The following is a 12,382-nucleotide window of genomic DNA, read 5'->3' as shown; positions in this document are numbered from 1 at the left end:
TTATTTAGTTTAATGTATTATTGACTTCAAAATCAGTTACACTAAACCTTGAAATATGGCTTAAGAGCTTTGTTAGATGTTGATCAATCCATGCAGTAAACAAAAGAACTCCAACTTTTTCAGCTTAATGTATGATTACTGTCACAGAACTATGCATAAAAATAATACAATACATCTGATAAATCAACAGGGGTTTTTCCCCTTCCTAATTTGTTAAAATAAATCTTTATTTTAATTGTCCTTGACTTTTCAGAACAAAAATAACTGTTACATACACTACTCAGCTTCATATTTTTATTGAGACTCTTCAAAATTTTTAACTGTCTAATGACAAGGACAAACATTACTTTCACTTACACCTACTGTCTCACTTCCAAAATCTTTCAGCGGGGATAATACCTAAGTTGGAAAATATTAAAGTGCTTTTCAAATTAAAGCTAGATTACCAAAAATTTAGTAACAAACCACCTTTTCATTTGTAATTTGATTAATTACATTACAAGGCTTTGGGACAGATGTGGAAATCTCCAACAGTTGTAGAGGGCACCATTTGATGATTACATTAACATGACAGCATCATAGCTGTAACTTGGCATTGCTTTAATTACAAAAACCTTAATAATGCTTTGAAAGAGAAGACATATGTGAAGTAAGAAGACATGGCCCTTTTTGTCCTTGTCTTCTTACAAAGAATCCCAACTGTAAAATAAATCTATTGGATCAATAAAATCTAGAGTGAACTGATCAACTTTTTAAAAATATGTCAGCAGCAGCCCGTAAGTATCATGTTTAGATTTCCAATACCAGTTTCTAGCAGCCATAGAAGAAAGGGGGCTGGTGGGGGAACCCAAATATGTTATCACAGTTATAATCTGCTTAAAAAATTTGAGAGTTCCTACCTGCACTGAACATTGGTTCCTTGGGTTTGCTGTGAAAATAATGAAGAAATTACTATTTTAAAAGCATACACATACAGTCTGCACATGTATATGTATCAATATAATATAAAACTGAAAACATAATACTATAATTTTTTTTGACTGTAGGTATGAATAAAAATACTTTTTTGATTAAATTATTTACAAAGTAAATCCCCAGGCAAACACAGTTAAAACCAGTAAACATCCTTGATGGCACTTTTACATCCAATTCTAATTACATTCTCAAAACTATAGATTTTCCTCCACTAACTACCAAATTCTCTTCTTCTGCAAAATTAGTCCAGTTACAGGATAACACAGGAACTGGCCACAAGCAGCTGTATTTTTTTTTGTTTCTGGTCTGGATTTAAGGAGCAAACTAAAGTTTGAATCCTGTTTTTTCCAAAGAGTTCACATAAAACACGGAACTGCCCAGTTGTTTCTTGGTGAATGACAGCACTTGGTAAAACACAGAAAGCACAAAACCATGACTAAAATGTCTTCTCTTTGTCACTGCACTGCTGCCTGGAAGACAACTGGAAATGGGTTTTTCTTTTTGTCTTGAGAAAATATTTGGGAACACTTGAGAGGAAAATTCATAAAGCATGTTGAGAAGCTCTCTGGATAGTACTACCCTGGCCAAAAGGAAGGAATCTTGGTTAAGAAATGCTAGTCATTTGTTTTCTTTGTCCTTTGCCCCTGCAAATCAAGCTCAAGGGTCATGTTTCTGATGAAGAATGGAAGGGACACTAAGTTATACTATGCAGTTATTTTTCCTCCCAGTTCCCTCTTTTTAACCCAGTAAAACTTTTGAAGTATCAGATAACTGCTGTATGTTTCTTAGGGCGGTTCACCCCAAAAGGGCTGAACTCCCTATGATTCTGATGGAGAAATGCTGAAGCATGAAGTATTCCTAGAGCTTGATGCCATCTCAAGACCCTCTCCTAGACTGCAGTGGGCAGATGAGGAGAAATCAAAAAAAGAAACAAAACAGTGTTGGATTTTTGCACAAAGGTTTTTTTCTAAGCATAAAAGATTGTCTCTCACTACAATGAAAGTTGTAGCAAATAATTCTATTACATTTTTACCTTTTCTTTGGTTTGACACTTATATTGAGAATAAGACTTTACTTACTGATAAATCCAAACCAAACCAAATTAATTCTGATTCTACTCCCGATTTAGCAACTTTTTATAATATCAGCCTTTGTGTTAATCATGCATAAAAATACATGCTTCAAGCTGGCATACACAGCCAATGTCATCTATATAAATAGCATGATGTGTTGCCATTGTTAACACCAAGATTAACATTTTCTCTTATGAATGAAGATATTTTTAGAAAACAAAAAAACTTTATGGGATGGAGCACTAGTCAGAAATGCTGCCATATTAGAGACAAAACAGTCCCTAGCTCTGAACAGACCATGCGGACTTATTCAAGCTAATCAAGCTAATGTTTAAGGCTGATTCATGACAGTAATAAAGCAAATCATCTGTGCTTTCTAATTATACAAACCCTAACCACAAACAGCTCAGAGCTCTGGCTACCCTTTTTCCTGAACTTGAGTCACATCCTACTTAACTAACCCTCAGGAAGGCTTACTCCTGGCTGATAGCTACAGGAGTTGGGACACTTCATAGTAGAATGGGAGATTATGCTCATCTCCTTATGCTTAAAGCTTCTTAAAAGAGCTTTCTATAGCATTCTGGCTTTGCATAACAGCCTACAACTCTGTATGCTTTGAAAAACAATGTGTCAAAGAGTATCTCGGGCTGGAAGGGATGCAAAGTGGTCAAGGATACAAACGGACTGGGAATAGATGGTTAGGTTAACACACTCTTCCTCACTCTTTCACTCATACAGTCAGCTTTCAGGGGACAGTCTTAGTCCCAGTGTACAGAATCATCATTTTTCTTCCCGTAACTATTGCTTTGTATTTTGCATGGTGGCCCAGTTTCAAAAGGAAGCATGTGGCAAGTCTTTAGCCAGCCTCTTCCATAGGATAAGGACACTCTCTCTTCAAGGAGATGAAAGCTGGGGTGATGAACAGGCTGCATGGGACAGAAATGAGGGGAAGTCTCTAACCATACAATGACTGTTTTTCACAGTGGTAGCAACATCACTAGCTCCAGTTAAGGCAATCTAACACATGCTCTCAATTAGTTCCTTGGAATACTTGCACTTTACTTAATCTCTTGTGTGCTGGATCTCCTCCCCAAGTTATAAGTGAGTGATTTCTGATCAGAGCTGTTGCTCAACCCTTTGTGGCCTAACAGTTGCAAAATGACATAACCACTGAGTTTTTGTTAAAATAGTATGTAAAAATTAAAAAAGCATCTCAAGTACTGTGGTCAACCTTAGAACAAAACCAAAACATTTTGCAGATAACAATTATTTTGTTGCAACATTTTTATTTCTCAGCTATTTTGGAATCACTTTTCAAATGTACAGTACATCTATATAGCTAGTAGAAGTCATAGCTTTCCTTAATTTAAGTGAATAATCTAACTAATAGTCTCACCTTATCTGTTGAGTAGCTTTAACATATAACTAATTTCAGATAACTGTCACCTTTAGCAGGTAGCAGGATCAGTGATATATCCATAAAATGGACTTTGCAAAGCACTGTATTGTATTTAGATTTTGACATGTAGATCTTCCACACACTGAATTCATCTTTTGGGCACTTGATCTAATGAATTTTTCTTTTAGAAGATAAACAGAAGATACGCAGAGCAAGGGCACTGTAGGATCATGCTTGTTTAAACTTTTTCAAAAACCACAGTAAATTACTACAGCAAAGTGGAAAAGCAGTGAGATTCACCATTGGTAGGTGAAGTAATTCCTGTTCATATTCCAGAAACATGTCTACCCATCTAAGTATAGAAAGTTGGTTTTTTAACAAAAACTATCCATAAGACGTTGTTTTGTTTATAGAAGATAAGGTTATTTCAATCAATGAGGTCACCACATAATGGCTATTGATATAATGTGATATGTGTAACAGAGTAGAAGTTATACATAGATGCAAAATAAAAAGCAAAGCCTTAAAAAAAAAATCCAAGCACTTCAAGAGATCAATACAGAAAATAGCAGCTCCATGCTAATGACTTCACCAAGGCAAAGCAGCTGCATGAAGTTATGCACCGTTGCAACACTTCACAGAATTTGCAGCTTAAATTAAGAGTGAGCTGGTTTTTTTAGCTGTCCCTTCACTGATCATTATGGGTTTTGCTTGGTTTTGCCTTTCAAACCTTTCAGGCTCACTTGTCCCTAAGATTGTTGATGCTTGGTTTGCTGATTCAGATGTGTGCAGGTATACATTCTCTTTGCTATAAGGGTCTGAGAAAAGACTTTGTTCAAATCTGCACATGCAAAAAGACACTTGGCTCCTAAATAAACTAATAATAGACTGCTTTTCCTCACAAAAGTAGTATTTATTTATTGGTATTATGTATCACTACAGTAAATTCTTTTCAGTTACATTTGTCTTTTAGAAATCTTGAAGTATAAAAATCTTAGAAACAAAATGAAACCCACATCTATTAGTTATTTGTTGCTATAATTATCTTACAAAAAATTTTAAGGGAAGAAAATTCAGATTCTAGGATAAAGTCAAATTTCCATAAGTACCAGAAGGTCCAGTCCTGTGGAATTCTGTTGGCTTATCAAAACTTCATTCACATGCACAGATGCAGAATGCAAACAAGATTTTAATTTGTGTAAATATTACATCTTCCTTGGTTACAATTTTATAACATTTTCTCTGATAGTATTTAATTTTTTTCATTATTCCTTTAATTTGCTAAGTCTTTCACATAGTCACAGAACAGGTCAGATTGGAAGGGACCACAGTCATTCATCTGGTCCAACCTCCCTGCTTAAGCAAGGTTATACCAGAGCACACGGCACAGAATTGTGTCCAGAGACAATTCTCAGGTATCTCCACTGAGGGAGACTTCACAATCTCTCTGGACAATCTGTTCCAGTGTTCGGTCACCCACACGGTAAAGAAATTTTTCCTCATATTCCTGTGCATGAGTTTCTGCTCATTGCCTCTTGTCATTTTGCTTGGCACCACCAAGAAGAGCCTGACTCCATCTTCTTGACACCCTCCCTTCAGATACTCATAGACACTGATGAGATCCCCTTTCAGTTGTCTCTTCTTGAGGCTGAACCGGCCCATTTCCCCCAACTTTTCCTCATAAGAGACATGCTCCAGTTCCTTGATCAACTTTGTAGCCTTCCACTGGACTCACTCCAGGAGCTCCATGTCCCTCTTGTACTGAGGAACTCAGAACTGGACACAGCACTCCAGATGTGGCCACACCAGGGCTGAGTAGAGGGGCAGAATTGGATGGTTGGACTTGATGATCTAAAAGGTCTCTTCCAACCTTGACAATTCTATGATTCTGTATAGGATCACCTCCCTCAACCTGCGGGCAGTACTCTTCCTAATGCACCCCATGATTCCACTGGCCTTCCACAAGGGCACACGCATGGGCCACAAGGGCCCATGGACAGCTTGTTGTCCACCAGAACACCCACGTCCTTGTCCTTTATCCATGCATGCAGGTATCTTGCCCACTTCTGATTTCTTGCTCATCCGGCTGCACTGTTCTTGAGCCTGGAGGAAGTGATCCTTGAATATCAACCAACCCTCTTGGATCCCTCTTCCCTCCAGGGCCTGTTCCCATGCAATTCTTCCAAGAAGATCCCTGAACAGGGTAAAGTTAACTCTTTTGAAGTCCATGGTTACAGTCTTACTTGCTACCCTGCTTCATCCCTTCCTGGTATGGAACTCCACCACATGGTCACGACAGCCAAAGCTGCCTCCAACCTTCACATCTCCAACAAGGCCTTCCCTATTTGTTTGCATAAGCAGTACACCATTCCTTGTGGGATCTTCCACTACCTGTGACAGGAAGTTGTCATCAATGCTTTCCAGGAACCTCCTGGACTCTTTGTGCTTCCCTGTGTTGCTCCTCCAGCAGATGTCAGGGTAGTTAAAGTCCCCAACAAGAACCAGGGCCTGTGACTTTGAGGCTGCTTCAAGCTGCCTGTAGAAGACCCCATGCACTTCCTCCTGTTCAGGCAGCTTGTAGCAAACAGCCACAAAGTGCCACCCTTAGTAATCTGCCCTTTTATCCCAACCCATAAATTAGAATAAGTTCTGTAGTTTGCACACTTGCTGTCTTGCTTCATAGCTGAAAACATAAGCCAGAAAACGAGCTATTAATAATGTAATCACCCATATTTGGGCTGTGAAATAGTACACAACCAGCTCAGTCACTCCTTATTCAAGCAAATATGCTGAAGGGATAAAAAGGAAGGAACATTTTGTGCCACACCACTGACAATGACTTGTATAATGGCATTGATTCCCAGACAGAGCAGGTAAATTAGGTTATTATGTGATCATCATTAACCATGTGTTTTTATGGTCACATCATCTGTGAGACAGTAAAACAGTACCATCAACACCATTTCTTGCATAGGAAACTGCAATAGAACGGGTCAAGTGAAATGGTCAAAACTAAAATCTGAGTAGGAAATACAGGAAAGAACTGCTTGACCTATACTGACAATACTGATGAACCTCAATGAAGTAGTTATTTGTTCAAGGCCATCCTAAGTCTGAAACTCTTGGACAAGATACTCTCTTTTCTCTGTGCTGTCAGCAATACAGAGAAGCATGATCAGAGATACACAGAGATAGGCATCACCTCACTCTGCTTCATTGAACAGCACTTGCATGTAAATCTCTCCCCTCGTTTATCTTTAATTTGGCCCTCAGACCGAGGCATTCATGGTTCAGAGACTGCCTGGATATCAGTCTACATGTGGGATGTGGTGAGTGAATGCTTCTCAGCAATTGTTTTGGTTTTTCTTCCTCTTTTCTTCACTTCTTAAACTACCTTTATCTTGATTTTTGAGTTTTTTCATTTTTGCTCTTCCTATTTTCTTCCTCTCATCCCTCTGGAGGAGAGGAAGTGAATGGCTGTGCAGTAACTTAGATGCCAGCTGGGGTCAATGCACCACAACCAGAAACTCAAAGAAGTATTTGTCAGGAATATGAAGACTAAGGGAAACCACTAAGATACTAGAAAAGGCATGTTTAATAATTATGAACTTTCCTGGGAAACTCTAGGTTCTCACACTGTTTATAGCTTGGAAATAAGGCAAATAAATTTAATCTAAATATGAAAACCTGTTTTATTTCAAATATTTTAATATATACTTTCGTCCAAGAATTGGAGCTTTGTATAAAAAGAAAGCTTCCAATATTTGTTAAACAAGAAAAACTAAGTTCACTAAAGAAACTAATTTCATTATTAGAGCAGGAGGCAGAGACAGGAGATAGATACTTAGATAACATTACCTTTCACTGTTCTTTTTACCACTAGATGAACTGCTGGTGGAACCAGTGCGGTTGCGACTCCCTTTGGAATCTCCATAGCTTTCCCTCCGACCTCCTGGGGACACACGCTCAGCTGAACTGGTTCTCTTAATGGTGCTAATAAAACAAGGAGCAAGTTTCACAGTGGCACTTGTAAAAGTATATATTCTACAATAAATATGTTTGAGAAATGTATCAAGTAGAACACTGACCCTTAAAAATCAACTACTTTTTTTTTTTTAATTCTTAACTTGATTTATTAAAGAGCCTATGTAAGAGTTTTGCTGAGTACCTGGTGCAACAGAAACAAACATACTGCTTTTTCCTTAACCATAAAATAGAAGATGGGCTAAACCAATTAGAGTAGTTGCAATCTTTTTTCTGGGTCACATTTCAAATCTCTGACTACCACTCCATACTTCTGAACTTTTGGATTCTCTTACAAAGAAGTGAGATTTAAAGAGAAAGCATATTACCTGCCACTTCCAGCCAGACTAAAGAGAATGCCAAAAGTAGGTCAAAATTTGAACACAAGCAAGCTAACTTTGGGTCTTCATTCAATATCAATTACTCTGTGGTTCAAAGCTAGTATTAATATACTCCAAACTGCAATTAATGGTGAGCTAGCCTGCATTTTTTTGATTGTTGTCAAAAATGTATGCTTCCTAGTTACATGTATGAATAGATTAGATTCCCCACATGTCCTAACAGGAGGTTTCGCAAAGGCTTAAAGCTCACCCTACTCTCTCACTCTTCAGCCATCCTTCCTGCCAAGATAGTTATCAAGGGAGCTCTCATGTGGCTTTATGGCACTCCTTAGACATCCAGCTCTCTCTGATAGAAAAATGTGAGCCAAAACACAAGCAGTGTTACTTAGTAAATTAAGAGAAGCTCAGTCAGAACTTACATCTTACAGGAGACAAATTACTGACCAAAGCACTTCTCCCTAAAGCAATGCTTCCTAGCAAGAGAGGGAGCAGCTAAGGGTGAGGCCCCAAAGCTGTTGGGGCCAAAAATGCTTTACACGTTGCTGCAAGCCCTTTGCAGCAGAGAGGCTCAGGCAGCAGTACCCAGACCGAGGCAGGAATCTCCCCGTGGCAGCAGCTGAATGACAGGACTCAGTGTCCAGATCTCATTTCCCCCCACTTCACTCCTGTACTGTTTTTGGCCCTGCAGAAAGCAGAATGAAAATATCCCCTTTACCCATAAAATCCCCATACTAAATAACCACCTTCAGCAGCTCTCTCACCCCAGAAACCATGGACATCAATGATTGCTTTCAAGCTCACATCTCTACCCAAATCCCAACCACAAGCTCCATCCCACTGTGAAAACTTCAGTACTTGCTCCTTTAAGGACAGTCTCATCCTAGTCACACCTTTTATCATCCCCAGCCACCTCTGCCTTGGCCTCCATACACTCCCAGAGATGCTCTGCTTACCAGAATACTCATCCCATGCATGCTTGAGGACTACTCTGAACCTCCCCATCAGTCCCGAACAGCTATCCCTACCGTGTTATCTCAGTCAGCTCCTCTGGCTCTGTCCCACTCTATGTGTGGTACAAGCTGGCTCTCCATAACTAGAATAAACAAGACAGACTTTTCCGTCTGGTCAAAAAATGCTCAGCTTAGCAACTGTACACCACCATTGATACACTTCCTGCTTTAAAAAAACCCCAAACTTATTTCTGCTCCCCCATGTCTTTTTACCAGCAAGGAGGGGAATGTTTGAACACCTCAACTGAGACTCAGTTACAGAAACGATGGGAACACCTGAACCAGAGTCTTTCTGCAAAGCAATTGCCCTTCTGAAAAGAAGGCAGAGCCCAGTCAGGGGCGGATCTGCAGAGGTGATGCATGTTAAGGTGTATCTCAGGCAGCTTGACAAAAAAACCTTCTGGAACATGCAATGGCAGGACAGATGTTCAGTGCTGCATTCTTGTAATAAAAACAAGTTTCAAATGATTAAGCTGCATCTTAAAAAGTAGTGTTTCTGTGGAGAAAGCAATGTAAGAGAGCAAGCAGAATGCAAAATTACACACAGCAACAGAACAAAATACATTCATAGAGGAAGAGAAAAGGCAGCAACAAGAATTTAATTCTGTCTTAATTTCAGAAGTGTACTTCCTACACTAGACTAACATTATCCAAGTCATCTCAATGTCAAATGCATGAAAAAAACCTTCTCTAGTAAATTAAAGACTGTACTGTTAATATTTAACTACCTTCCTTGCATTCCATAACATCATCCAATTTAATACTACTCCAGTTAGAAAATAAAACTTTGATACTGAAAATGTTTATTCCACATAAAATAGCTTTTAGCATGTGCCTTCCACTATTATATACATTAATTACAGAAACATCCTGTGTGATTTGTCAGGATCAAATCTTTATTTTGGCATCCTTTCCTGGTTAAGAAAATTTCAGTGTAGGCTGATGTTGACGCATATTTTCTTCTTTAAGGATAAGAGGCGTCAACATCAGCCTACACTGAAATTAAATTAAGGACATTATCAAATTATACCAATCTCAGAAAAAAATTTAAGTTACAGAAACAGTTTGAAAGTAATGTTGCTTGGGGTTTCATTTTTATAGATGTCAACGTTCAAAAGATGAACTAGAGGATAAGAAACGAAAGAGTGGAACTAAAATTTAGAAGTTTAATTCTATCTTCTTTCTGAATAATGAAGTCTTATATCAGTATTAAAACTACTTTTACCATTGGTATAAAATTCTTTTAAATCCTTTTGATTTATATCCATCACTGCTTAAACTAATTAGTAATGCTATCTTGCGTAAAATTTTATTTTAAACTTCCAACAACAACAAAAGCCCAGTGAGAAGTATTAGTTGGTGGTTGGAAACACGGATTGTAACTCCATTATATTAACTCAATTTTGGCACTATACACATTTTGTTAGCTAGACTGTTAAACACCAGTGATTATATCCATGGCTACAGTAGATACACTGTCACCTGAGGAGGAATTTAAAACAACAGAAAATACTCATTTAACTTACAGGTTTGTAAGAGTATAACTGGATCCCAGAATATGACTTCCTCATTAGTGATATGAAAGGAGAGCATTTGCAATTATTTAGGAAGATAACATTTAGTAACACAATTTTTAACTTGTTTAAGACAGCAATGTGGTCTAACACTCCTATAATAAAAATGATGTTAGTATGAAATAATGCAGATACCATCACTGAAATTATTATTATCTAAATTGTGTGATGCATTTATCAATGATGAGAAAGTTTTAGACATGTACTTCTGAAAATGTTAAAAATGGCAATAATAATTACAGTTCTATCATGTTAACGCTTTTACTAAAACAGCCACTTTCTATGTGTTGAATTGAAATGGAAAGGAAAAACAACTGAACTTCAACACTACAAAGCTATTAAGGATCCCTCACCTTAGAGCAGGCTTTTTCAGTTTGCATGCATTGAGAAGATTCACAGACCTGCTTAATCCAGATTGAGAGGTGCGTAAACAAAGCAGAATAAAAAGTGAATGCAACAATAAAATGTGGAAACAAGACATTTACAAGACTTACATTAAAAGACAAAATTGCATGCTTTCAAGATATGAAGTCACGTGCAGGAGTAAACAACAAAGTGTTTATTGACTCAGTTAGATGTTTGATCATTTCAAACCATACATTTAAGAACACCAATGTATCTTTGAATGACAAAATCTCAGCAGTGCCCCAACAGACTGACCATTTGTAAAGCAACTAAAAAATAAAATTAAAAAAAAAAAGAAATCAAAGAGGCTATCTGAAGGAACACAACAGATGATCCAGCTAAAAGACAAAGACTATTAAAAAAGCAACAACAAAGACAAGAAAATAAATCCTCATATATACATACATATACCACTGCATAGCATGAATGTTTCAGGTAGTTGCATTACTGAATTGTGGTGAACAAATCTGGCCAAAATTAAAAAGATATATATTTTATTACTAAAATTATTTGGAAAAATATAAAAGCTTTTTAATAAAAGAAATTAAAAACTAGCACACAACGCTCTTAAGACAGTAACTGATGGCATTAATATTTTGTCTAGCACTCATTTTGACCCTTATTTAAATCAATTAGAATGAATTCAGGAATAACATATGACTTTAATTTCATTATGCCTTTGAGCAAAATGCACTAATAACTTTAATTGTTAGAGATATTGTGAAGTGGTGTAATAGTTTTGCCACCCGAAGTTCAATGGAGAGGGATTTCTTTTTTAACTTATATTCTAAATATTTTAAACCATTTTCTTTGAGAGTTGAGTGTTACACAGAGCACTTAATTGAAGATTTGATGCAGAGTTTGTGTGTGCGCCAGTTACAAACCATCGCTGCCCCCCAACAGAACGCACAACATTAATTCCAGGCGACTGAACAATTTCCTAGGGGCCATGTGTTTAGAGTTTAGAAGAACAGGAATTTATCATATTAAAGTATTTTATTCTCCCTGCAAACAAAGCTCTTTATGTTTTCTTTGTTCCTGCTTCTTCCTTTTGATCTCCATTGTCAGAGTTTTGCACCATTGTAATACTTTTCAATCTGCTGGGGGAGAAAGAATGACTGATTGTCTCCTTTTGAAAGGCAAAGTATGTGCTAGCCTGCAGCCTGCAGCAGCATCCCTACTGGGAAAGGTACTGTCCGCATTCTCCTCCCTTACTTTTTTTTTTTTTTCTCTTTTTCCCCCTCAACTCTTGAAAACAAAGCTATCCTAGATGAGTCACAAAACCTTAGATTTTAATAGGGGACACAAAACATCATTACTACGCACTGGCCAGATTCCAAAGACAAATTTAGTGTTAAGCAGCAAACTTCAAGCCACATTACATGCCAAAGAAAGAGTGAAGGGGGAAGGGAAAGTTCTGCTCATGATACACTAAACTTATCTTATTCAGAATGAAAATTTCAAATAATTATTCTAAGCACAAAGTTCAGAATAAAACTACAGCAGCATTCAAAAAGCTGGTACTCAAAATAACTTATACACTTCTATATCACAGAATTAGTAAATATATTAAAATTAAAAT

The 12,382-nt window shown here is 37.4% G+C and overlaps 1 protein-coding gene across 7 annotated transcripts in view; it reads right to left on the bottom strand.

The window, feature by feature from the left end:
- EML1 (EMAP like 1) overlaps positions 1-12,382 on the bottom strand; it is a 121,813-nt gene that overhangs the window by 29,899 nt on the left and 79,532 nt on the right. For 5 of the 7 annotated variants that reach the window (XM_082283280.1, XM_082283278.1, XM_082283279.1 and 2 more), the window contains 2 exons: positions 7,306-7,440; positions 900-928 (listed from right to left, as the gene is read on the bottom strand). In XM_082283280.1, the coding sequence (XP_082139406.1) occupies positions 900-928; positions 7,306-7,440 (164 nt within the window). The remainder of the gene's footprint in view (positions 1-899; positions 929-7,305; positions 7,441-12,382) is intronic. The other 2 variants (XM_082283283.1, XM_082283284.1) reach the window with 1 other exon arrangement.

The sequence above is a fragment of the Coloeus monedula genome, assembly GCF_965178545.1.
Source record: "Coloeus monedula genome assembly, chromosome: 6".
NCBI classification, from domain to species: domain Eukaryota; kingdom Metazoa; phylum Chordata; class Aves; order Passeriformes; family Corvidae; genus Coloeus; species Coloeus monedula.
The sequence above is the reverse complement of the archived record's forward strand: the minus strand, read 5'-3'. Positions and strand labels throughout refer to the sequence as shown.